The sequence below is a fragment of the Patagioenas fasciata genome, chromosome 15 (assembly GCF_037038585.1).
Source record: "Patagioenas fasciata isolate bPatFas1 chromosome 15, bPatFas1.hap1, whole genome shotgun sequence".
Taxonomy (NCBI): Eukaryota; Metazoa; Chordata; class Aves; order Columbiformes; family Columbidae; genus Patagioenas; species Patagioenas fasciata.
The window spans coordinates 12,132,280-12,159,880 of NC_092534.1; the positions used below are offsets into that span (position 1 = coordinate 12,132,280).

Consider the following 27,601-nt stretch of genomic DNA (forward strand, 5'->3'; position numbering starts at 1 on the left):
AGAGGTACGCGCCTGTACGTGAAATCTCTCCCATCCCCGTTGCTTCTTTTTTGCTCCTGTTGAAGAAACTTCAGCATCAAAACTGCAGCGACGCAAGCAGCAAAATCAAAATGTCCACCTGTCATCCCCAAGATAATATTGTTTGCAGCTCAGCTCTTAGAATTTAAAATCTCCAGTAATGAAGGAAACTGCTGGGAAAGCCTTCAAGAATTCCCTAACCAGTGTGTTACTGAATCCTTCTCCGCAGAAGCGCATTAGAACGGGTCACTCTGCAAACCAGGAGCTGTGTATTATATTAAATAATGTCGCTATTAGGCAGAAACAGAATCAAACATCAAGGAAAACTTCCAGAAAGTAGCAGATTTAAAGCAGGAGCCGACCCTCAGCGCTGCAAGGGGAAAAGACAAGCTGGTAAATCACTGTAAAAATCCTTTTTGCAGCACTGATGGAGACAGCTGGCAACACCAGAGAGCATCAATATGAAAGAGAATTTAAAAGAGCACATTTCCCAATGTAGTCATATATTTACTAAAAAGAAACAATTTGCTTCAATTCATAAATTGTGAGGATATCCTTTATGCCTCTTTTATACAAGGGAAGAGGCCTGTGACCAAATACTGTATAGATGTCAGAAAGGGATGAGTGACCTCCCTGCTTTTCAAAGCCACGGGCACAAGTGAACCTTTTCACCTAAAGTTTGCAGAAGTAATGAAATTTAGCTGTCCTTGGGACGTTACAACCAACAAATGCCACAGTGCTAACATTTTACCGGTCCTGCAAACACCGAACAGACCTTCAAAACAGGTGGCTTGTCCTTCTAACAGTGTCAGCCTCTCTTGCTTCTGATAATGCGTATGAATCTGAACTCCCATTCCACCGCCAGCACAAGAACACTGCAGTGTTTCACAAGGCAAACACTTCTCCAGTGCTGTTTACATTTGAATTTACCAGTCCTATGCAATAAAAATATCACCTGGCCCATGGTTGCATAGGTGCAGCTGAGCAGTTCAACCTCAATGCACACCCAGCGCGCCTGAACAAAAGGAAAAAGCAGCTCCTTTCTGAAGTCAAATGGCAAAACGCCCGTTTTGTGTCGAATGCCAATGCAAAATACTTGCTGATTCCTCCAGCGGTTTATTAGCAGTGATGAAGTCCCCCGAGGTCTCTCCAAATTCGTTTTACTGCTACCAGGCTCAGTCCAGCAGAAAACAATAGGGATCCTGCAGCTCGGGGGACACAGCGAGATGAGTAACAGGAAGGTGAATAAGAACGGTGCTCACAACAGGCTCGGAAAAAACAATTCTAATTACACAATCCCCTCCTCGAAAAGTCGTATTTTTGCCTAATGTGAAGCGACTGTGGAAAACTCTTGTGACCACGAACAAACACAAGTGCTGAGCAGTGTGCAGGCCTGGAGCCACTGGACGATGAGCTGCTGGGCTGCCCCCATCTGCTCGCCCCCGGCTTTGCTGGGAAGGAAAAGTCATCACCACACCAACAAGAACTCAGGACTTTGATTTACAGCTCCCGACGCTCACTCATCCCGTTTCCCCTCTCTTAAAAGGTACTTCTGTGCTGTCACCGGTTTGTATCGCAACAGAAATTGGTCACCTAGAATATAACATTTAGACCAGTGAGTTGTAACTGAAAATATTTCATTTAAGAGATGGTAAATAAACCAGCCAAGATCATTCCTGAGGAACAGATGGTCAAGGAGCCCAACCTGGAGCTCTCGAGTGCTGCATGTCTCCCATCTCACCTCTTGCACGTGAAGGACAATGGGGCTCCCAAAGCCAATTCCTCAGGTTGCTGGAACCAACCTCAGGAGGCCCACGGTGACGGAGCAACCTGGTGTGTTGGGAGCATCAGATCAAACTGAAACACCATTTCAAATCAAGGACACTCCTTTGATGCCACGACAGATGACTGGGAACTATTCTCTCCCAACATGTATTGCAAACCCTTGTTCAACATCCTCCAAGGATAAATCGATGAGACAGCACCACCACGCCTCATTACCAAACAGCAACATCTCTGCTGGGGACAGACCAAGCACGAGCCCCAAATTACCAACAGCACCCTCAGACAGCAAAGTTTTCACTTCGGATGCAAAAACATAAAGGTAACCAGACAGGCATCAAAAAGCATTTTGGGCCATTTAGTAGCCCAAAATCTTTCACTGAGAACTACGACCATCTTGTTTGCTTTCGGAAAAGGGGTCGTGCCGTGATGAAGAAACCATCAGTGTGGGTTGCTTGAACGTTACAAAGCTTTCAATTGAGGTCTGGCTTTTATTTAAACTGCAAAGCTCAGGGGATTCTCCAGGACCACAGAAAATTATTTTGAGAAAGTATATTGAAGTCACGCTGCTGGAAAAGCAGGGCAGCGTATTCCGGGCCAGAGCCCAGATTTCAACCCGCGCAGACGGGAGCGGAGCCACGATCCAGCAGCGCATGTCGGTGTTGGCCAACGACTTCGCTAGGGCTCTCGAGGTGTTCGCTCCGGTTTTATGGGTAACTTCACGGCACTGACATCGCTCGCTCTTTTAACGGGGCTCTTTCCAAAGCAATTACTCATTTCTAAGGGCTGTAGTGTTTTACACCGTGTGTTTTGGTGCGGTAGCCAGCAGAGCCCACTCCTGGCAGGCGCCGGCTCATGTTGAGCAGGAAAGCTCCCAAGATTCGGTCCGGGGGGCTCCGGTGAGGGTCTGTCCGCATCCCCAGGGATCTGTGAGCTCCAGGGTAACTCCCATCACTGCTTAACTTCTAGTTCTCCCACTGCATGTTTTCAAATTGGGACACAATCTTTACTTTCATTTTTTCTTACTGCGCGCTATTGCATGCCTCTTCATACAACTAAATCCTCACTAAATTCTTTCAGATCAGAGGCATGGGTCTGCACCACTCAACAACAGACTTCCCTGAAACGTACGGAGGAAAAAATGGCAAAAATCCAAGTATGAAACATTTTGCCAGAAATAAATGGGAGCAATCTATACCTGATGACGTTGGGTTTCAGCCATATCTATTAATACTAATGGGAGCTGCACAATATAGTGTTAGTAGGGGCAGATTAAGGAAGGACTTGCATAGTTGTGACACAAAAATGATCTTCTGAGATGGGTTCGATGACGCTCCAAACAGGTTGAGCACTCTCTGCATTTGATATCCTGCAAACAACCCAAAATCTGTGCGTTCCCACCGTGTGAGCCACGTCCCACCTTCCCTTCCCGCAGCGACCGCAGGGACAGGTTTGAAAAGGTTTCATCCCTACAGAGCAATAACACATACAAACTCACTTAGTTAATACACTTTGGATGGGCGTTGCCACTTGCTGGAAACCGAAAGAAAGAATATAAGGATAAAAATATATAAATCATCCTGCAAGTTGATTTAATTCTGGTTGTGACCAGGGCAGTTCATGTCAGTTTATGAATTCCCCCTGTTTCGGTCGATCCATCCGCACATGCTGCTCCGGCTGCTAATCAGGTCAGCACTCCCTCCTCTCTCTTCCCCTCCGCCCAAAATTGCATTTGAAACACAAATAATAATAATAAAACATAATAAAAATGTCACTAGACAAAGCAAATAAACCATAGCTACAAAACTGCTTGCCGATATTTTGTACCAACTCCTATAAAATTAACTTTTACAACTTTTACTGGCAACTTCAACCTTGGTCGAAATTATTCTCTGATTAGCGTGCCCATATATCTCAGGGCAGCCAGTGACCCTCATCCAATTACGTTAAGAAACAGTTTGCACACATTGAGGCCTCACAATTAAAACTGGGATAACATACGCCCCACTCCCAGGGCACAAATGTCTCCCCTATGATTTCTGATGTATGATTTGGAACGTGGTAGAAAAGATTTGCTCTTTTTAATCCACCCACTAAAATCAATCATGCACAAACTTTAACAGTCAGGGAGGGTGTCGTGAGGGGGTTTTTAAAAAAATAAATAAAAAGCACAACACAAAAACAAATAAAAAAACTCAGCATGCACATTGCTGGCTTTAATTTCCTTGAGTAAACAGTGCGTCGCAGCCGTGTTGTTGAGGGCTGGGGAAGAGGACGCATACCTGAAATTTAGGCTCATTACTGCTCTATGAAATATGTCTCCAATGTCAGCCCTGGCTTGGCTGGCTCTTGGATTTAAACGTGAATTACTCCAGTTACTCTATCAAAAGTGTCAGTACACAAGCGGTCGTGGAGTTTAATTAGCCTGCTCTGCTCGCCACAACATTGCATTGAACAGTAAAATGAGATTATGCTCATGCTGAGCAGATTTAGCTTAAACAGCCCCCGAAGTATTAAAAGGGTAGCAGGGTGAGGACTGATTGTACGTTTACAACTGGAACAGATTATAGTCAGGTTCCCAGATTGCACTGGTGGGTTGGCTGTGGTGGAACGGGGTTTTCACTGGATTTACCCCTCGTTAAGGTTACCTGCATTTACCCCTCGTTAAGGTTACCTGCATTTACCCCTCGTTAAGGTTACCTGCATTCACCCAGCAGTGGCTGGAGGAGTCCTGGGGCAGCAGAGAACGTTTTGGAGACTAAATACCTATAGGAAAGCAGTTTCCTGCTCCTAAAGGATGCTCGGCTGTGAGGAATCTCTGCTTGGCTCAATGCCATCCCTTACGGAGAATGGAGACAACCTGGGCACGTGTGCCCGCAAAACAACGTTGCCGTATTTATTTATATATTACGTTGGTCTAATTCCTGTCTTGGAGCGACCGGTGGCAGCTTGGTGGAACAGCTGGTGGACTAGTTTTCATGACACACTTCCCATCCTGATTTATTACAGGGCTGATGGACACATTCCTCACCCGCCAGCGGCTCCGCTCCTCAGCTGCGGATCCCCATGGAAAAGGGGGTGTCGGGTGGGAAAAACCTCGTGCACACACCGCGAGGGCAGAACCCAATCCTTAGGAAGCACAAATTACATGTAAAGCCTAGAAGGGTTGATGATCAATTATTTAAAATTATAATTTAAATGTGTGAATTGTAATAGAGATTATATAATTATGTAAAATACAATTGTATGTTCACGGTTAACAGCTCTTGTCTGTAGACCTGAATTTGCTGTGTAAAGGTCACTGGGAAAATAAATAGACCGAGCAGAATAAAGGCAGAAAACCCCAACACTAGAGAAAACCAGACTTGCTCCTGCCAGTTTGCTTGAAAGCCAGAGCTCAGTCAACAGACAAAGAGCAAAAAACAGTGTAGATCATCACAAAATAAAAGGATGGAGCTGCCTGCAAAAAGCAACATTAGAGAGAAACCAGCAAGCCCCAAATGAAGAGGCACAGCAGAGGAGCACAAGCAGCACGTCACCGAAAATGTGCCAGTCCCAGGGGTCAGACTGGAGAGAGGAGCCGGCGAAGGACCAGACGCATCGACCAGGCTGGGAATGCACAGCATCAGCTCTCGTGTTAAAAATCAAACAGGAGGGATAACGCTGCGGCTGCTGTGGATTTGAGAGGCATTAAAGGGGAATGTGAGGGAGCTGAGGAGGAAGCAACGCTGAAAAGAGATGTTAGTAAATCACCCCGTCCAAAGAAATTGAAAGGGCAGGCAAGGAAAGGGGAAGAGAAGTGTGAAAATAAGAGAAGGAGGAAAAGGCCCTGTGATGCCCTCAGGTATTTCATGTGCAGATCCTGCCCGGGCAGCCTGCGGCCGTGATGCACAAAGGCTCCTTCTTCCGAGGACAGACAAAGCCATGCAGAACATTCACCATAGCTAATTAATTTAGGACCCTCAATTACAAGTAGGATCTTGTGACACTGCTTTATTTGCTGCCTTTCCCCCCCACTCCTAGTAAACAAAAAGCAGATAAGAAGCGTGACACTTTTAATGGCTTTACAATGGTTTTCCTGCCAGTGCCACATGCCTTGGGGACCAGCGTGAGTGTCCCATGCGGAAACCCTTGTCCCTACCTTTGAGAGTCCCTGTATCCACCGCTTGCCCCCAATCGAATCATCACTTGCTACCCTAGAACATCTTCTAGAAAAGCCCTAGAAATAGAATTACTTCAAATATCAAAAGGCAGACAATCTCCTACTTTGTTTTAAAATGAGACTTGCTTTCTCAGTCTTTGCATTCAAGCAGGAGATGCCCAGTGGTACTGGACAAAATCCAGAGGAATAAACAATGCCGTGGGTTTTTTTTAAAGTGCAAAGGGAAAATGCTGTTGTTTATACGCCGCGATATGGACAGATTTACGCACTAACAGCTGCATTAAAATAATACAGCTCTGGCACAATCTCATGAAAAGTGACGCAATTCAGAGTTGTCTGCAAACGTGTCGATGGGGAGTTGGGGACCTTCACACAAGTCAGACTCACCCAAGGCAAACGCTACAAAATATTCACCACCTTTGGGGTGAAGCCCTTTGGGACAAACCCAAACCGCTCCCCCCTTCTCCCCCTGCAAATCAGAAGAAATGCGGCCATTCTCGCAGACACCCGCGCCCATAAAAGCAGCCCCTCCGCATGTGCAGTTAACCACATGTCTACGGGGAATAATGTGATCATTCTTCCACCCACCTCAACCCTCCTACGAGATAGCCCAGGGCACTATCCCGCCACAGAAACTGCACCATTTCAGTTGAAAGGAACAAAGGACATTCTTTGAGAGAGCAGACTGGAAATAAGCATTTGAAGCCAAGAGTTTTACCCCACGGTGTTAATACCAAGGGGGGTAACTCCATGGAGCAGCACATCATAAAGACCACGATCAACCATATCATAAAGACCACAATCAACCATATCATAAAGACCACAATCAACCATATTTGCCAATACAGAGCATGTTCATGGTCTGAGGTGGCTCTAACAAATTAACTTGTGCAGTTTGGGAGCTACCCCAGGCACCCTGTTGTCTGTCCCCAGTTCCATGCTGGGATCCAAAAATCAAGGGACAAGGGGACAGTTTGCCTGCACCTCACTGTGCTCAGGTCCCTGCAGATACTCCTCAAACACAGAGGACAGCGGTACAAGCTACTTTTGCCATTCACACGTAAATCAGTTTGAGATTTCCACCTCGCGCCTCATGCTCAATCCATAAATCCATGCCAAGCAGAAGACAAATGTGAAGCCTCCAAAGAGCAAAAGTACCCAGCTTTCCATAAACCCTTGGTTTAGCACAACAAAACAAGCTGGTGGAGGCCTTACCTTCTCAAAAAGGAAGGGTTTGGGCTGCTCCAGGACTATGGGGGAGCACCAGATGGGTCTCCTGGAGACAATCGAAACCTGTGGCTCAACAACACGTGAAGCAGCCAGATCTCTGGACACACACCATGGCCAGATCCAAGAGGTACCTCCTGGGAACATCTGCAGAATGTTCCAACAGTACCAGCTTCCTTCCCAAATGTCTCTCTGGGGATGCAGATCTCCTGCACGCAGCCAATAGTGCCAAAAGCCACAAGAGCTGTGCTGCCAGGAGCTGGAGCTCCGGAGCCCGGTCTCCTACAGATCTGCCCCTCTGCATCCTCCTCTCCCACCACATCCCAATTCAGTATTGCAGACCCACCACATCTCCCATGATATGGTACCTCAGGGTTCCCCAGGTTTCAGCTGTGCTCACACCACCATCTAAACCCTCTCCCCCTTCCACCTGCATGCCAGGTTTTCCTTCTCCAGCAACATCAATCCTATTTTGTTTCTATCATGCATTAAATAACCCTGCGCTGGTGGGCGCTTTTATGCACAAACATCCGTAAGCCTCCTATCTTGAACTGTCAAAACTCTCCCACATGGAAGTGTTTACTGCACCGAGCCCCACAGACATTAATGAAATTCCTGTCATTAGTAAAGTTGAAGGACCGCATCCCCACTGCAGAGTAGATTAGATACTCATCTAATAACCACAAGATTAAGCGCTGCATCGGTGGCTCTAAATTATTTTCTTTCGATAAAGATAGGTCTGGGATCCTTACTGAACAAACAGATACCTCTGCAGGCCTAACCCAGCATTTTGAAAGATCAGTGACTCCTGACATCTTGGTTGAGTCTGGCTTTCTGACCAAAGGCTGCTTTCAATGAAAAATTAAAAAGAAGGAATTTTTCGTGCCATGCAACTCAACGTAAAGCACATTCTTGAACAAACTTCAAAGTTTGAACCAGCCACTAAGCTTGGGCAGCTTGGGTACAGAGTAACTGAAATTTGGCAAAGCATCAGCTGTGCTGGGAACCCAAAATCCACGCTGTGGAATGCTGGGCCTCGGAGAGACGGTTCGCTCTTCAGAAGATGATAAAGTATTAAATTTCTGCTAAATCTCAAGCAATAAAATTAAATTCAAACTTTGAGGGAAGGGAATGAAAAGGCCGATGCATAATTGTTTCGTAAAATTTGTGTTTAATTTACTTGAGACGGGCCATTTTATAGTTTATCAAAAACAGCTGGCGTCATAGACATACATTCACAGTCCCGTAACATGGATACAATTTATCCCGGGACATCTGTAAGCAAAACAAGACAAAGCCCTCAATATCTTCTATAATAAATTTTTTTCAACAGGTAGAACCAAATCCTGCAGCAAGTTTTCGTAACAGACTACAACAAAAAAAGCAGTAATCCAAGAGTTGGGCTCTCTCAGAAGCCATAAAATGATTAAAACCCAACGCTAAATGGTGAGTTAATTACTACGCACTGAGATGAGACCGAGCTCTCCCGATCACCAGCACCCAGGACGCTTGGGATGAACGTGAACATCTGCATCTGCAAGGAATCCTTCCCAAAATGCTTTTAAGAGTGTGTTTTTGGCTAAAAATCAAATATTGCCATGGCACCCAGCTGTCACCTTTCTGGCACTCACACACACATCAGACACGGGTGATCTCCTGGTTCCACAACCAGCCCCATCTCCTGGTTTTGCCGGTGCTCACTCTTTCCTAAGCCATTTTACCAACTCTGCTGAAATCCAAAGCTGGCAATTTTAAAATGTTTAAGCTCTGTTCACCCATCTGGCTTCAGACAGAGCCTTTCTCTCCCTGCACCCCCAGCGACCACACAGGCCACTGATGGCTGCTGGTCTGTGGCCATCATGTGGGTGACCTTCCAGAATGACTTGCCGGATCTCGGTCTTTGAGTCCAGGCAGAGCCCCCTCAAAACCCATGAAAATCCATGTTTAAACTGGGCAAAACCAGGTGCAGAGTAAGGACGTAGGCCTGGGGTTGTCTAAGAGGAGCAGGAGGAGATCTAGTAAGCCAGCTCCCATTGCGTGGTATCAGGTGCTGAAATCTCCGCACCCTCGGCAATGCGTGCCCAGCTCTGCTCTACCTGTTCTTCGGGATCAAAAGCAGCGGTTTTGTTAACGGCAGGAGAAACAAACTTCAAATCATCATTTCAACCACTGTTCCAGGGTAAAAATCACTGCCTAGCTTTTTTGTGGTCTTCAATCCTACACTCCAGCATCAGCATCTGATAGCAGAGGAGAGATTATACAATTTTACAGCTGCTTTACCTCTAAATACAACTTCTGGAAGAAAAGACTGAGGGAGTAACTGGGCCATTCATCCCACGGGGACCCTAAACCCAGCTCTGGTGGACGCAAATGTTATACCCATAAAACCAGCATGTTGTGGAGCCTCCTTAAACCAAACATGAAAACACCTATTAAGGGTCCACAGGGGTTCATTTTTCCCAGTGTGAAAAGTCCTGTGAGAGCGGTCAGGACTCGCTACTGTGCAGGGGTTTGTGTGCACCAGAGCCACGGGAACACGGACACGGAATGTGCTTGCAGTGGGTTCCAAAACGGAGGAGGACCACAAGTCTGCATGAAAAGACACCATGGTTATGGCTATATAGCGATTTTACGATGCTAAAGCAACCCTTATGCAGGGCTTCCTGGCCACTGAGATGTAGGAACAGGCTCTATCTGCTTGTGGTCATTGCAGAGGACACGATCAAAGAGCAGCAAAAGGCGCGGGACCACCTAGGACAACTCAGGGGAAGGCAAAACCTTATGTTCCCCATGAACATTTGGTTAAATAACCGATACTAACAACAAAACAAAGCGATTTCACCCAGTTTTGGCCATCACCTTCAGCCAAGGCATTTGACCAGCACCTCAGTGGCACTAAAAAAGCCCAAATGGGGTAGAAATATGTGACCCCAGGGAAGTGGAGGAGCCGGTGCAGGCTCTGGATGAAGGCAGAGCCGTTTGCAGGCACCAATCCAGCCCCGGGGCAGCACCGACCCGCTGCCCCCTCACACGGCAGGACCGGCATCCAGCGCCCCAAAGCACAACGGGTTTGCCACAGGGTCCCTATAGCAAACACCAGCACACCCTGCGCTTGAACCACCTCATGTATTCCTATTCCCGGTATTTAAGGGGTTGTTTGTGTTCTGTTTTATCGCGATGTTCTCATTGCTTGTCAACCCCCTAAACTTGAAATACATCCTCAAAATTCCATCTCGCATCCTCACCGTCTGCAGCATCACCTCCCGACTTATAACCGTGCTCGTTGGAACAGACAGCCCTTTGTTCTTCCACAGAGGAGAGCGTGTAACCTATCCTAACCTAAAGGGAACTATTTCTTTAGCGTACAGTGTAAATTGAACTAAAGTGCCAGAGAAACAGTCAGAAATTCCTGAGCGCTCTCCTAAAAACTCACAGCCAAAACGGCTCCTGTATAGGTCACATATAAGATTTCGCAGAAGAGGAAACATTAGAAATCTAGGAGAAGTCAGTAACATCTTAACTAGCAAATTAAACCCATACCACGCTTGATGTAGAGGCAACCCCGCTAAAAGCCCAAAGAAAATGCTCTCAGAGGGAGACGGGCTGAAAGGTCTCAAGCCTGGCACGAGCTCCTTTGAGATTTGCTTGGAGGCAAAGCACATAAAATGAAACCCGGATTCATCCTTGTCTGACAAAATAGGAGACGGTGCCGAGCAAGAAATAAATAGCGGTGCTTCAGCCTCTCCCTCGTGCACCTTGAGTTCCCACTCCTGACCCTCTGTGTTGGGTGATTCTTGGGTTATTCAGCTAAAAAGAAGAGCAAGACCCAATAATTCATATGGGTACAGATACAAAGACAGTAAACAGGACAAACCTACGGATAAAATCCTCAAAAGCACCCAAGCTGTCTTTAGAAGATCTTTAACATCAGAAGTAAAAAACCACCCAAACAAAAAACCACAAACAACAAAAAAACCCGCAAAATAAAAAACAACACCAAACCCCCATACTGATCTCTTACAGACTTCTGACTGCCCCTTTTCCTTTTACCTACAGCTGTACCACAAATAAGCAAACGTATCGACTACAAATCTCAAAAGTACTTTCTAGTTGGGAAAGCTGGGTATTTAAAGCCCGTAACGCACCACACGTGGCTTTCACTGCCGTGCAGCATCGTGCTCCATCATCCCCGGAACTCCCCTCCACCCTCGCCCATCGGCTTGATAAACTCATTATGGTAACGAGGAAAGTGATGGGTTTGATGTTAATCATACTGCCGAGACTTACAGGAGTAATAAAACAATAGAAAGCAAATCTCCAATATTTAAGCCGCTAACCAGGCATGTTCGTTAACTGCTGCTGGCCTTTACATCCCCCCAAGGTAATCAGCTAACGCTCGGTTGCTGGTAGCACAGTCGGGTCACGTGCATTGCTGCTGCATATTTGGCATGAATAACTGCAAAAGGGAGTTATAAAAAGCACTGTTAGATCCTGCTCGTGGTTAGGAAAATGTACAGCAGGAGCAGCCTGATGAAAATTGTACACAAACATACACAGAGGAATACTGATGATCAAACGTTTTGCAGAAGTGAAACGCATTAATGGAGAAAACCTGCTTTTAAAAGGCATGTTTCTGGTTGCATTTCTTACGAAACTTCGGAAGGAAATTCTCAATGATGACAAATTCACAGACCATGGTGAAATGCAGACTGGTGGCTTAAGGAATTAAAGGATTGCTGTTTTAAAACTCAGTGTGTGCAGGTTTCTGGGACACAAAGGGATCAACCTGCTGGAAACACTCAGCACCTCTGACAAGCAGGATTTGGCCAAGACATGGTGAGTTCCCCAGGACCTCCCAACTGCCCTGCAAGGCTCCTGTGCGGGGACCGCTGGAAGGACAAAAACATGTTTGGTAGAAGAACATCAACTTCGGAGCCCCAAGAGCCAACCAGGGCACCTGGCGTGGAGAGGGGTCGGCTGCTGCCCATGGAGGTTTTTGGGGGTTGATCCTCCCCTGGGACCCTCAGTTTTTCTTTGACAATCTCTGTAGGACCTTCCCAAGCATCCTCTGGTGGATCAAAGTTGGGACAAGAAGTGCTGGAAGAAGCCGTTTCCCTAAGGCCAGCACACAAGACCAGGGGGGAGGAATTCAGAGACGCACCCTCGTGCAAACTTTGATCTCGGCAAGTTACAAAAGCAAGTTGCCCTCTATCTAAGAAAACCCAAGTTCCATTAGGAAAGTCAGGTTTGACCGGCTTTGAGAAAACTACCCTTTGATAACTACACGCTACATTATCCTTTCACTTCTTTTGGCAGAGAAAAGAGGTTACTGCGGTTTTCTTTGGCTCCTGCTCTCTCCTGTCAATCCCTTGTGCACTCAGATAGTTCAGGTTCAATGTTCAAAAGCAGGAACAGGCTGGGAAACGTCCATCAGCTCTGTTTACCAACAGAACCGGTGAGCAAGGGCAAAGGGAGCTGGGGAATCATGGTCAGAGACCTCAGGATGTGACTGCACTATCTCTTCATGGGGCTGCTGGAAATATTCTTTATGGTGATTTGCAGCAACTTAAAGTGTAGTAGAACTACTAAAAAAATCATTAATGAATGACATAACAAGTCAAGAAACACTCCCAGCTTGTTCTTGCTCATGCTGGGTTTCAACATCTGCCCCAGTGTTCCCAGCCATTTGGCTGAGAGCGGAGCAGGGCAGCGTTTCACATCATCTGCCAAACTTGGGATGGAAAGGCTGCTAAAATTGCAATTAACTCCTTGAATTAAAATATTTCACTTATTTGCCTCGGGGTTAAGGGTAACACATTCAAGCAGATTTCCATTGAGGGCTGCTTGCAAACTGTTAATTGCAACTCTTGCCTTGAGGACTTACCAATCGTAGATCATTCCAGAGAGTGTGGGCCATCTCCTGCGTGGGAGACTATTTCTGGTCCTTACACAGACGACAGGAAATCTCATCAGACAAGATGAACACTGTTGCAAGGCCCTTGAGCTACCAACAAACCTACATGTTCTCAGTGGCAAGCGATGCAGTTAGACTAGCCAACTGACATTTTATATTTCAATAAATGTTCTTTAATAGTATTATTTGCAGAGCAGAATTTGCTCAGCTCCAGCAGTTGCGGGTTCATGTCTCCCCACACTCTCCTCCATGTGCACAGGGATGGCCTGACACCCAGAAGTTAAAAAAGCAGTAATAGAATCATGGAATGGTTTGTGTTGAAGGGACCTTCCCAGCTCCCCCAGCGCCACCCCTGCCATGAGCAGGGACATCTTCACCAGCTCAGGTTGCTCAGAGCCCCGTCCAGCCTGGCCTGGGATGTCTCCAGGGATGGTTCATCCACCACCTCTCTGGCCAACCTGGGCCAGGCTCTCACCACCCTCAGGGGCAACAATTCCTTCCCTAGATCTATGCCCCTAAATGCTGGTCCTAACTCACCAATGGCACACAGTGCTGAGCCGGGGGGGAGAGGAGAACCAGCAGCACAACTCCAGATGTTCACAGCTTCCTTAAGGAAGGTGAGTTCATTGAACACAGCTCTAAAATGAGAAAAAGAACCTTCTCCCTGCTTGTCCCACAGAGCTTTTGTTCAGTGCCCTCAACATCCAAAGGGAAACCCCGGCATGGAACCTCAGCAGAGCTTCGGTGTGTCCACAGCATCAGGGCAAGGTGGACATCCCTTCACTGCGGGCTGGGATTATTAACTCATGGACTGATTGCAGAGACCAACGGGCTTGTGTTACATTCAAATGGATCCAACATGACAGTTCGAAATCCGATATTGTCTCAGCCTAATTGGACAGGATCCAGCTCAATCCTGTCGCACGTCTTGATTAATGCGAAAGCAATAAAACCCCTTTTAGCCATCAAGACGGACAGGCTGAAAGGGAGGAGGAAGAATATGATCCTTGGAAAATATAGATAAGTGAATTCATGAACATGAGTCAGATGAATGCCATTTTTGAAACAAATACTTCCATAATGCTTGCAAGGGCAACAATTCACCATCTCTGCTTCTCCGTGTAAATTGGTCACGAGGTAAAAGCTTCTCGTGAGCACCTTGAGCAGCCAAAGCTTTTACCCTGGAATGTGGTACGACAGCGTGGCTATGGAGGAGTTTTATTTCCTTGTCTATAGTTATTTTGAGACAGAGTAGAAAACTTAGTTACAAAATTGCTTAACTAGAAATCTCTCCAATTGGAAGAAATGGGTCTGAACTGCTGATGGGAACACTCGGAACTCCGGGAAGAGAAACATGGGATTTTCATAGCCTAAATCCAACTAAAAAAAATAGGAATGGTTGTCTTGTTTTAAACTGGTGGGGAAAAGGTCACTACTGCATTTATCTAAATTTTATCACAGAAGTGGTTATTTTTTCATTGCAGCACAAATGGTTTTGTACAAGAGATGATGTGATGATTCTATACAAAACAAGAAAAGGGCAGCAACTCCAAATGCTTGAAAACATTGATTCTGCCACAATGTTAATAGAATAAGACCAAAAACAGTGGTTCTACTGATCTGTGGATTTTTTAGGGTTGAAAGAGCCAGTCCACATCGAGTTACCCTCCCAGCTTTTATGTATAATACATACCAAAAAAGATAAGTAAATTACATAACATTATATATAATTACTGAAGCTCCTAATTACATATCACAATTTCTAGGCAGTCTAGCAAATGCCGTGCTTTCCAGAACAGCAATTCCTGAAGTGAATAGTAAATCAGCTTTTGCTTGCCACTGATTTGAAACTTTAACCTATAAATTAAATTAATAAGAGACAAAGGCTTCTTTTGTGCATTTGCAAGCCTGTAGGATTTTACAAATAATAGGACTGGAAAGTGATTTATATTCCAAGATTAAAGGTCAGTTCGGCGCACACGACTTTGGAGGAAAACACCACAGCAGAGACTATTAACTCATTCCTGCACCATCCCAATGCCATGTTCTTCCTCCTCCAGAGTTACAAGGGCTTGCTGTGAGCACTGGAACAGTTACAACACAGAACAAAAATGCATTGGAGAAATACGTGGAATTCTTCCTGATCTACAGTAGGGAGAGAAATGTGTATGGGAATTGTATCGGGCCATCAGCCCGATTACTGAAGTGACATTACCTGTGTGCTGCAAATCAAATTAAGCGTATGTTAAACACAGAAAGTTTGAAAACACAGAGAACTGCATGCAAACAGCATAAATTAAATGTAAATAGAAGATATGCAAATAATTCAGACTTTTACCAGCAAATGGAAGGGTTCTGCTATTTATGAAGTTCTGTCAATGGTTGGTCTTTCTCCAGGACAGACCAACATCTCTGTGGAAATCAAACTTCAAGCTGAACTTGAAACTTTTGGTGCATGAAGTAATTAATATAGTGTTAACCTGAGAACTGGAATAGCTCCTTATGGTTATTCCCATAAGAAAATCCTGGTGGGAGACCAGAGGAGGAGAGATGCACAAACACACCCACCGCTGGGAACGCAGCTTCTTCAGCACAACCTGGTTGTGCGTGTGCTGTTTTGTAGGTGACAAATTCAATATTTCACTTATTAAATTAGGACAGACTTATCTACTATGTGAAAATTCATTAAACAATTTAACGCATTTAATAGTCAAATAAAGAGATGAAACAGCAGCACGTTTTCATAATCTGATGAAAATGTAAGCTGATCTCCAGAGGAGAAAGCACCAGTTTGTGAACCAACACCCTATTTCTTTGAACCTTTATCTGCAATTAAAAGCACACAGTTATTTTGCTTTCCCTGGAAAAGCACGTGGCTAGGATGTAGGCTGGTTTTTGGATAATTTAACAGTACACTCTGCACACACCATTTTGCAGCTGATACTACATGAAATCACAGCGGTAAAGTTTCAGTTTCAATGAAGACTTCTGGACTGTTGAGAGCAACCATTTCGGACAAGAAAAGCACTGCATTTCGGCAGACACCAGCAGTTTGCATCATCCCAAAAGTCTCCAAAGCAAGGGAACCGGAATGACGGTTAAACCCCTGCAAACACTGGGGAAGGTGGGAATGGATAAGAAGACCAACCTCCCCAAGACTGTAGTTGGAGCCCAGAGAAGGCAGCATTGAATGTTCATGAATGCCAGAAAGGATGATAAAGAACTAGTACAATTCTTGCCATGAAGACCAATTTTGACCGTTTGGAGCATGTAGAGGTAGGAACACCCCGGTGAGCGAGTCCCAGGCTGGGTGTCGAGGTGGCCCCATCATGGCACTGGGTCCTGGTCCTGCCTGGAGGACCAAGATGCTGTGGTATGAACAGAGGATATCACATCAGGGAGGCCAGCTGAGCAATTCCCATCCGTAAAGCAAGAGAGAGAACAGACATGTTACTTGGAAAGACTCTTCAATTTCCTTCTGCCATTTTCCCCTCTCGTTTTTGTCTTCCAGATAGCACTGAAATTTGTCACCTTTCTTCTCTTTGCACATTTCTTAAAACATACCATTAACTAGCTCGTAAATCCACAATTTAAATAATTACCGGAGCATTGCCTCTGTTATCTGCAAAGCTGACAAGCCTCCTGGGCCCTGAAGGTTTTGTGAGCGGTGGATTATTCCCCATAACCCACGCAGGCAGAGGGAGTAATGGGCTCCATGGGCTCCGTCCTTCCCGTGTCAGCTGGAGAATCTGCCAGCAGATACAAACCACCTACAGGGGCAGAGCCCCCAGAGCTGATTAAGTGGCTCATAAGGATTAATCTGATTAGGATTGAAAAAGACCAAATGGGTGGAGGGAGGAGGAAAAGAGAATATTCAAGGCAAGTGATGAGGGTCCTGGGTGGTCTGTAAACGAGTTTGAAACAGTGGGAGAGTGTAACGAAGAGATGAAATCCAATAGTTGTACAGGAAGCTTTCACCAGGCTTAAAACAAATCCTTAAGAAAAACAGAAAAAGAATCCAGGAAGAGGAATTGTATTACTGCTGAAAACGGTATTGGCATATTCCCAATGCATTTATAGCGTGTGACTGACAGTTCTGCTGCTGATCCCGGCAGCGGGGAGGGATAATGTCTTCCTACGCTTCAAAAACCTCAAAAGGCTCACAACGGAAAGTTCCCCGGGGGGCATTTCCACTAAACTTTCGCTAGTTTATCCTATTTTGTTTTAATATTGCTGGAAATCAGGGGGAAGCTGGGGCAAGCGGTGGGTGACCCAAGTGGCAGGTGCCGCCAACCTGCTTGGCTTATACCAAAGTGAGAATCACACAGGCTGCTCACTTTATTTTTTTGTTGTTTTAATATAGTTACTTTTGGTGAAGAAATTCAAAGAAAAAGCAGTTCTTGAACTGCAGCAAAGAGATAAATAAAATCCCGAGTTCTCTGCCTCCCGTGTCTGGGAGGGATCACTTACCGTGTGCTTATCCCATCCCTCCAATTCCTGATATTTGTTTCCTTTAAAACCTATTTGGAAAATTTCTCTCTCAGCACCTGCTTACGCTCAATTTACTTCAGTATTATGTGGTTTCCTGAGCCTGGGCCAAAGATGCTGCTCTGCTTTCTGATGCTGATTTCACAGAATCACAGAATCGACTGGGTTGGAAAACACCTCCGAGATCATCCAGTCCAACCCTTGGTCCAACTCCAGTCCATTGATCAGATCATGGCACTAAGTGCCATGGCCAATCTCAGTTTTAAAACCTCCAAGGGACGGTGAGCCCAGCACCTCCCTGGGCAGCCATTCCAATGCTGACCACTCTCTGCACAGAATTGCTTTCTAATCTCCAGCCTCAATTTCCCCTGGCAGAGTTGACGCCCATGCCCCCTTGTCCTATTGCTGACTGCCTGGGAGAAGAGCCCAATCCCCCCCTGGCTAGAACTGCCCTTCAGGTCGTTCTAGAGAGTGCTGAGCTCACCTCTAAGCCTCCTCTTCTCCAGACTAAACAAGCCCAGTTCCCTCAGCCTCTCGCCATAGGTCTTGTGCTCAAGTCCCTTCTCCAGTCTTGTTGCTCTTCTTTGCAGCTCTACCTTTTATTTCGACAGCTCTCTGACCAAACGCTCCTTCCCCCTTCTCCCAGACTCGTTGCTGGGATCGTGGTCCCGATGAAGATGATACAGCTGAACCAAAGCTGACTTTGAGGCGGTTGGGATTTCACCGTTCGTCTGTCGATTTTGCTGTTCAGGGTAATAAAAGCCAGAGATCTGGACCAAACCCCGGTAAAGCTTCAGTCTCACGAGTGCATAGCGCTGGGAATAAAATATCACCTATCACGACCCTGCAGGTAGGAGAAATCTGCTTTTGTTCAGCATTATTAATTACCTTAGTTCGTCCAGAGCATCCTCTGACTGTGGAATATCTGTATTCCTTTTTGCTTTTTAAAAAGCAGTACGACTGGGCAAAAATGTTGGTATTTATCATTATATCTTCTAAAGTGCAAACCTAGCAATACCCATCTTCCCAAGCTGAGCACAAATTCTGCCTTTAAAACCATTTGTTCCCTCTCTTTTTAAGGGATGTGCACATCTAACTATTATTAGAACAGAGCCCAGGCCAAAACTGGGAATAACAAATGTTTCTAGCAAGCTGCATGCACAGATATCACACATCCAACACAAAGCAACTGGGATTCATCTGAAACCTGCCTCGGATAGAGATCTTCTCAGAGCAGCCTGATACAGAATCCAGATACAGTGTAATAAGCTTTTGATGTCGTGTTGACATTTATCTGCCAATATTATTGCTTCATGCACTTACCTTGTGATGGATCCTGTTACTTAATTGATCACAGACAAGGTCAGGAATTGGCCCTTCTTCCAGTCCCAGCACTGACATCATGCAAATCACCAAAAACCAGAAGAAAGCACCTAATCCTCAGCCTCAAACCCACACTAAGCAGCCCTCCCGTACATGTGAACGAGAACAACTGTTTTTCCAATTATGCCTCTGAAAAGGTCATTTTTCAAAACTTATGACCAAATGGAAATTTAAAAACATAAAATAAAAAAAGCTGAACCGAAGCGTGCTCTTCCTTTTGGTATCTGCCACCTTAACTCAAACAACAGTTTGCTTTTGCAACGGGAGATGAAAACAAGCTGCATTTATAATTCATCACGGGCAGAACCGCGTCTCCTCCCTGCTCTCCTTACACAGGACTCATCAACAGCGGTTTTAGATTCCAAAGCGGACAGAGATGGACCACAACCCACTTTACTCGTATTTTCACAGAAACACATCTTCCAGGGTAGAAATTTTACTGTTCCCAGTGAGGACAGGCTGTGAGCAGCTCCAGAAACCCACAGCACCTCCACCAAATCCCACAGCCACCTCTTGAAACGCCCCGAGATGCCGAGGGCAGCGGCCGCCCTGGGCTCGCAGCCACATCTCCGGCAGCATTGAGCTCAGCCCAAGCCCTGCAAGCCCGGACTGCTGGGCTTCCACAGTATTTTCAAACGCTTTTGCAAAAATCTGCCCAATTTCCCCATGTCAAGGTTGCATCTTGTCCCTCCTCACCTGAATACACACGTGCCGGGACTCAGAAGCAGCTTTGACTTTGGTAACTCAACTACTGCGACCCAGCACCTCCCGTCTCACGAGGAACCAGCAAAATCCATCAGCAAAACTGCGTGAGGTCACTCACGTCTGCGTGAAGGAAGGAGCAGGCACACAAGTTATTCTGCGTTCGATGAAATAAAACCAGACCCTTTTGCACCAGCGAGGGGGAATGTGTGAACAAACCATTGTAGCCGCGCTGTGCCAGGAACAGGTGGCTTCTTCGGGTTCCTTTTGGTGGCTCTTGTCGGGAAGATGTGTGCTTCTTCCCCCAGAACACATCAATTTTGGAAAGCTCACCATAGCCAGGCTTGGGACTTCCCCAGGGAACACATTTTGTTGGCCTTAATAATTCATTATTGTGACCATCAGTCCTGCCAGGATTCACCTTTATTGCCTCCAGAATGGAGAAAATTCTCTAAAAGGCCAATGATTGTAAACTTAGGATGCAACATAAATATTTTATAATGTTATTAAAAAGATCTCCAAAATGCTTTGAATGGTTACTTCTTTTAAATATTCTTGTTTTCTGTTTAATTCAGCACCGTTTCCCCTCATACTAATTTGCAACTTTAAAACACAGATTTTGAGCGCGAGATCCAAGCCCCTGCTTCCCTGTCAGGAACATTTTTGCTTCCAGCAATGCAAACTGTTGGAATCAAGCCCATCCTGAGACATCAGGGATCGTGCAAGCAGATCATTTCCTGATTTATCAGAATGAATTGCTAGACATAATTTACTTTTTGTTTCATAATAGGTTGGAAAATGCTCGATGAAAAGCCTAACAAGGCGTAATACAGTGAAGAGAAGGGAGAAAAGAAACCAAGAGGCAGTTAAAGAGCAGTTGGAGCTTCCTCTTCATCTTATCAGCACCGCTATCAGTCAGCAAGCCCCTAATTAGCTACAAAAGACGTTTTGCTCTGGAGGCTTCTCCGGGAAGCCCTGATTGACAGACTCCATTGAAGAAGAACAGTTACAGAATGATTAGTGACAATTTGTACAAATCACAAGCAGTGACCTTTGTGGCTGCGCAGCATCTTACCTAAAGAACAAAGCTTTTCTCAGCAGCACCGAACTAAAATGGGCCTCGGTTATTAAGTTAAGGCTTGTTCAGCAAAGCTCTTCAGACTTTCCTGACCCATCCTGAGCACCTACAGATAACTCCACAGCAGGGAACCAAATCTTGGGTCTTATTTTCAACGCTGACAAAGATTTTCTTGCTTCAGGAGCACGTTTTTGTTTTTCTTTCCCTTTATCCCTCTGCCTCGTCTTTGTCTCCGTACTAAGTTTGCCATCCTAGCCTGGCTTTCTGCAGCAAAGGCTGCAAATCATCGAGAAACTCTTGGATAAACAGCATTCCCTTCAAAACATCACTTTAAAAATCATCTTAAAGATATGAAATTTCAGGATCTATAAAAAAAATCAAGACAATTAAACAGTATTCCCTGAAAATAAAACAGTTTCAGAACACATATTAGGCCTCGGTACTTATTTTTAAAATGTTTGTTAAGCTTCAATGATTGTTTGCTGCTACCCTTACCTACAGTCATGTTGAATGAAGATATAGCTAAACAGAAAGTTGAATGTATTCACGAGGTGTTCATGTCTACATCTGATTATCTGCAGTCTCTCAGGGAAAGCAGAAGTAACTACAAACAGCCCTATGCCAGGAACTGGTTTATTGACTGACAACGTGGGTTCAGCACACGATGAACTGGTTCAGTCTAGAGTGGTCGCAGTTGCTGACAACAAGAGACTTTGTGTTTGAATACGGCACATCTTTCGGTCCATGTAAAAATGAGTTTGAATGTTAAATATTTTCTGACACACTCTGGAGTTACTGTTGCTCTTCCCATTTTCTTTAGGTCAACATATGGTTCATGGCAATACTGTACGGGTCTAAAATCTCTTTACAAGAAGCAGTCTGAGGTGTGACAAGTAACATGCGGTTCACCTCTATGTGGTGCAGGATCAAACTGCAAAAAGTATTATTTCAGAGCATTATAGAGTTCCATCATTGCAGCCTGGTTGCCACAAGGGTAACAATAGTTTGGAGCACTGAAAATTGTTCCTACATTCCGATCACGGCACCAGTTGTACCCCTCCATTACCAACTGATGAGCTCTTGAAACCAACGTAATGCCATTAGCATGGTTAGAGGTTTCTGGAATACCCTGAAATGATCTTAAAACCGCTCCTGCGTGGTTTTGGTGCAAAGCTGACGGAGCAGCAGGACACCCGGGGCGCTCCACTCACCCACCCGCCCCAGCAGCTGCTTCGGCAGCTGTTCCTACCAGTTGGTGGCTGAATTTTACAAGATATCTGTCTGTAATTAAAAAGCAACAACACTTTGGCAGCCACTATGAAAACGCATCGCTGGATCGCATCCCACAGGGAGTACGTCTGCGCTGGGGAGATGCGATAGATGGGACCACGCGGGACTCTGCAGTTTCTAAACCCCTGAGATTATCTGCTTAACTGCTCTGCCAAGACCACCACCAGCATCCAAACCCACGGGCTCCGTCTGGGTGGGTCAGAAACGCTCATCCCCTGCTTGTGCCACTCAAACCCGGCCCATGCCAAGACATATGGTCGCAAGGTGCTCCGCAGCACAAGCGTGAGGTGCGGAGAGCTGCAGGTTTGGTGGGGAGATTTTAAAATACGGGTCTTGCACAAGAGGATTTTCTCCATTTGGAGCATGTTAAGACATTGTGCTTGTGCCAGCTAAGCCGCACACCCAGAATTAGCGAAGCCTGGGCCAGATAAAGCTTGGCACAGGAGGGGGTAATAAGAGGTCCCTGGGGAGCAGGTTGGCACTCCCTGATACCTTGTGTGGGGTGCAGTCCTGGTACCCACCTGGTACCCACCAAGAGCAGGCAGAAAGCTGCTCCAGCCCATACATAGGCAGCATCCTATGAACTGTAAGAGCTCCAGAAACGGCCTCAAGTGGCAGAAAACCTTCTATAGCGGACATTTTCCCTGGTGCATGTGGGAGCCTGGCGACGGGAGGGAGCTGATGGACTCTGCAGGGGACAAAGGATGCAGGCAGGGACGGGCAGGGACAGGGGGACGCACTCTGCCGCATCTCCCCGCTCGCACAAGCAGGGAATCGAGGCTGCTCGGCTGCTGCCGCCGAACGCCGTGGGATCTGAGCCATGAGCTCCAGCCTGCAAACCGCTGCTTGCATATTTGTAAACCGTTGTGTACACAGTAGATAAATGCTTAATAATCGTGATGACAAACAGATCTAAACCCCAGAAGCAGCTTCTCTCCGCATTAACTGCATCAGAACAGGTTCTGCTGAACAAAAGCCGCCCTTTTGCCGGGATTTATAGGGAAAAAAGCCATCCAAAATGATGGCAAACCCAACAAATGATAATGAAGCCCATGGCATGTCAGACCCCAGGACTTCACCTGCCAGTCACCACCATTTTCACATGCCGATGTGGACACCACCGCACGTGCAGCTCCAGGAGCCCCAAAGTTGTGCAAACCCGGGCATAAATGTACACACCTACCTCGGAGCCTTGGGCCACGTTAGCATGGAAACTAATGCAGAAGGAGGTTAAACACCCTGTTCATGGTGTCTTGCCAAGCTGGGGTTCGAGTTCCAGAGCAAGGATTAACCTGCCAAGTGCTTCTACCCTCACTCCAGCCTGCTGGTAGTCTCCATGCACCAGGCTGTGTGCGGTGCTGTGGTAAAGTCTTCTCCTCTCCATCAGCATCTGCCTTTCTCTTCCACACTTACTGGAGCCCACCGACTCCTCAGGGATCAGAGAAGCATTAGGTTGGTAGGAAAATACCTTTCCCATGTAAACCGTGCATTCGGCCGTTTCCCTCTCCAAATTACACAGCGTCACAGATCGTAAGCCCTCTAAACAGAGAGTCCTCAGTTGAGGAGCAGATCTCCATAAAGGCTCGGATTAAGGCCCTACACATTAGAAAGGAAAGATGGAGGAAAAATATGCTCCGTTTAATTACCCGAGCCATAACAACATTTTACTATTTTATACACGATTCCTGACAAAAGTGGAAATGTTATTTTCCACGAGCATAGCTGCTGGTTCCACTACAAATAAATAGTGCAGGGCGCGCTCCCCACGTGAGAGATGGAGCCCATGTGTTTTCATTAATTCTCTTGGCAGAGAAGCCCATGTAGATTTTGGACTGCAGCTCAGGACTGGAACAGGAGAGCTGGGGTGGCCAACATACATCACAGCAGACTACGTTTGGCCCAGGTCCACTTACAAGCTGGTCCAATACCCAGTTTTATCGTCCTAATTACGAGCAGATTCCCAGCTCCCCCCCTCTCCCACAGAGGTATCTTCAGCTTCACCCTTTTCTTCCTCCCTCTGGCTGAGATCAGCAGGTGAACCGCAGTCCTTTGTTACCGCTGGCAGACAAAGTTTGGCCTCTTTCATTTCCCTTTTATTGCAGCTTCTTTTGTGAGGATTAAAATAATTGATATTGATAATGCGATCTGCTCCCTGCCCCTGTTCCCAATTACTTGCACAGGCTGGGGATCCCGCGTTATGGATATGACGGGAATGGTCTTAATTAGCTTTCTGGGCTACAGAACTGATCCTGGTTTTGATTTGGAATATTTGGGATGACGCAGGCTGGCTGTTGTGGGCTGGGGTCACAGCGGAGCCGGCCGGGGGCTCTGGGGGGGCAGCTTTGAGCTGGTTTCTCTCTGCCCATTGCCAGGTGCCTGGTAGATGGAGCAGAGCCCTCGCGCTTCCAGGCTAAAAATGAAGGACAATTTACCGCAGCCACCTTTGTGTTCCGCATTAAGAACGACAGCACCGGAGGGTCTGTGCATCCAAAGTTTTACTCAGAATGCAGCAGGACCTGGATGGTCCAATGTGAGCTAACTGAGCATCAGCCTTCATCAAAGGTCAGATGTGCATTCGGTGGGTGAAACCCCCTTAGAAGTCAATGATAAGAAAATAAAGGAGCATGAAACTTGAAGAGGTAGACACGGCTTTCTGGACCTGCAAAATTCCATTTCAAATGTACGACCAGTTAACTCAGTCACGGGAGCAAAAAATAAAGGGTTCTTTTTCCACTATTGGAGAGAGGGATCCCAATCCTGTAACAGGACCGGTAACACAGCCCCGGCACACAATTCTCCTCACACAAGGGTGGAAAGACAGAGGTCCTAAAGAAAAGTCCCCATTTCTCCTGTCAGTGCGCCTAACTCGTAAAACGTAATTCACAGGAGACACCATGGAACACATGTGGCAGGTCAGAGAAGTCGTGCTGTGCCAGCTTTAACTGGAACGGGAAGTGGTTTCTAGACATGAGGAAGCTCCACTGAGAACATCAGCCCAAAGGAGCATCTCCAGGGACTGACCAGCTGAAAATAACCATGTAGCGGTGGCACACAGAGGTGCCCAGGTCCTACCAACCCGGTACAAACACAGCACCAGGCTGAGCCTTCACAGCCTCCTGCCAATGGATGTGGCACACGCACCCGCTCGTTAGATACACGTGGATTATCAATCAGAGGTGTTATACCATAGCGCGCCAGTTTCAGTGGCGCTGATGTTAATCTGGAGATGGGAATATTGCTTCAGTACTGTTTCCTTTGTTAAAGCAGAGCTGCTTGCCCAGTGGAACGCTGCTGTACGCAGTGGTTTCTTCTTTAACGCTGTTCATACAAATTGCAAATGCAAAAATACAGGTAAAGAGAGAGGGGAAGCTGAGCTCCCTCTCTCTGTAATCAAGGAGGAGACAACTCTCAGAGCCAGAATACAAACCACAGTTTATAATCAGAATGCAATGTAATCACTGAAACAGATGTCAAAAAGATAAAACCGTATAATTCTGAATTGCTAACGATTAACGCTCAGCATCTTGGTGAGCACTGAGACGCTCTGTTTCTGTCTACAAATGTCTGCATTTTGGAAGCTTAAGCAGAAAGCACTCAGCACAATGCCACGGAAAAGTCCTTTCTGCTCCTCTCCTGTCACATTTTTATAGAGGGAGCTCTCAGGTTTGCTCCTGAATCAGTCGGTGATGGGGCGGAGGGAAAAAGAAATGGGGTTTGGGAAAACATCCCATCACTGAGCTGGCCCATGGACACTGACGGTGTTGCCAGAGATGGAAGGCAACAATAAAGAAAGAAAACACGGAGAGCTGCCTGGCAGAAGAGGAAAAGTTAGGGAAAATTATCTACTGAAGTAAACTAGACAAGAGAAATCAGTTTTAATGTGCAGATCGCTCACCTCATAGTGATAATCCATGCACGTTAACTCTCTCCAGCAGCGATCTCCTCGAATTTTGATCAGACCCTGGGGAAAAAATAAAAAAGACAAAAATGACTGTTACAAATACTCTATTTTACTTCACCTTGTATGTCAAGGTATTATCTCAAGGCACCAAATACTCTGGTTAAAGTACAGGTAGAGCCTGTAACAGCTGGAATGACCCCCCATGGCACATCTGCAGCCCAGGCCCCATCCCCGAGGGATCATAACGCAACAAGAGCTCCAATGTGGCTCCTGTTTATGGAAAACATGACGTGAAATATTTGTGGAATATGACGTGTCGCTTTAAGGGTGCTGGAAGATGCTTCACCCACACCTGAGCCTTTGTGGAGCACCTACAAGCAACCCAGTGCTCCCAGTATCAGCTTCCAGCATCGCTTGGTACGAGGCAGGGAGGTACAGAACATTGAGAAGCAATAGGAAAAACGAGGCTCTGCCACTGGGACATGTTAAAACACAGCGAAAAGTTCCCTGCAGACCTAAACACACCGTATCTCCCTCTCATGAAGCCACCTCTTGCTGCCTGTAGAAAAGGAAATAGTGACACAAGCTGGGATGGGGACCCCTGAGCTGGATAGAGATGCAATCAAAGTAATTAGAGAAACAAAAGAGGAGAAGGGGAAGGAAGCTGACAGATCTAAACACAGATGAATGCGCTAATGACAGGTCTGCTCCACCTTAGGTTAGAGGTTGGCGATGAAATAAGCAGGTATCGGAGCTTGCTGTGCACTGATATTTCAGGGCAACAAGAGGGTGAAATTTCCAAATCAGTGGGTCCATTCCAGGGCTGGCAGTAATATTGGGATTAAATTTCTTTGACTCGGTGATGAAGAGTAGAAAGGAATCAGTCGTCCAGAGCAGGAAAGACACCTGGGCAGGGATGAGCCTGCTGCAATCAAGCCATGCCAGCCCCAAGGTATGCGGGTCAGCTTTGATGTGTGTCCCTGATTACAATCACAATATCCCAAATTGAGGAAAGCTTCGCTGGTCAAAAGGCTGAACCAGCTCTATCATCTGCATACAATTAGGGGGTATTTTCCTACCTCTGACATTGCCCCTAATTATAATGTTCCTGACTTCCTTAGTAGAAAAATACAGGGAGTTTCTGTAAGGACCCATTGCGGGCTACACCAGGAGCATCCTGAAGTTTCTTTACATTTGCAGCAGGAGAGGCACCTTCAAACCTCACACATGTTGTTGTCTTACGCAAGTTACAATGGGGATGGCTGGGGGGGGCTCCATGCACAGCCGAGATGGAGCTCAGACCTAGAAATACATAGGTCTGCATCTCAGCAGCATCATGAATGAGACACCCCCCCCATCAGCACCACCACCATACAAACCCCCAGCAGAGCTGGTCCAGAAAGGCACAGATAAAAGCACGACGGATGCAAAGCGATATCAGACTCGTGGGATGGGAAAGCAGAGCAGTGGGTACCGGTGGCTGCTCCGCAGTTTTACTCTCTGGTGGTTTATTCAGCAGATCCCATCATTCTCTTCTCTATCATTCTGCATGGCTGGAGCCGGGGAGGCAAGGACAAGACAGACTATCTGTCAACAGTCACGGCTTCATCTCCCCCTCCCGAATCATCCGCAGCTCACTCTGCCCCTCAAATCTGT

General features: G+C 46.3%; 1 protein-coding gene across 10 annotated transcripts in view; it reads right to left on the reverse strand.

Moving 5' to 3' along the window:
• LMF1 (lipase maturation factor 1) overlaps window positions 1-27,601 on the reverse strand; it is a 179,789-nt gene that overhangs the window by 84,692 nt on the left and 67,496 nt on the right. For all 10 annotated transcript variants that reach the window (XR_011741523.1, XM_065850449.2, XM_071815279.1 and 7 more), the window contains one exon: window positions 25,940-26,005. Coding sequence is in view for 9 of the 10 variants with exons in the window: in XM_065850449.2 (XP_065706521.2) it covers window positions 25,940-26,005 (66 nt within the window). In the remaining variant the exon portion in view is untranslated. The remainder of the gene's footprint in view (window positions 1-25,939; window positions 26,006-27,601) is intronic.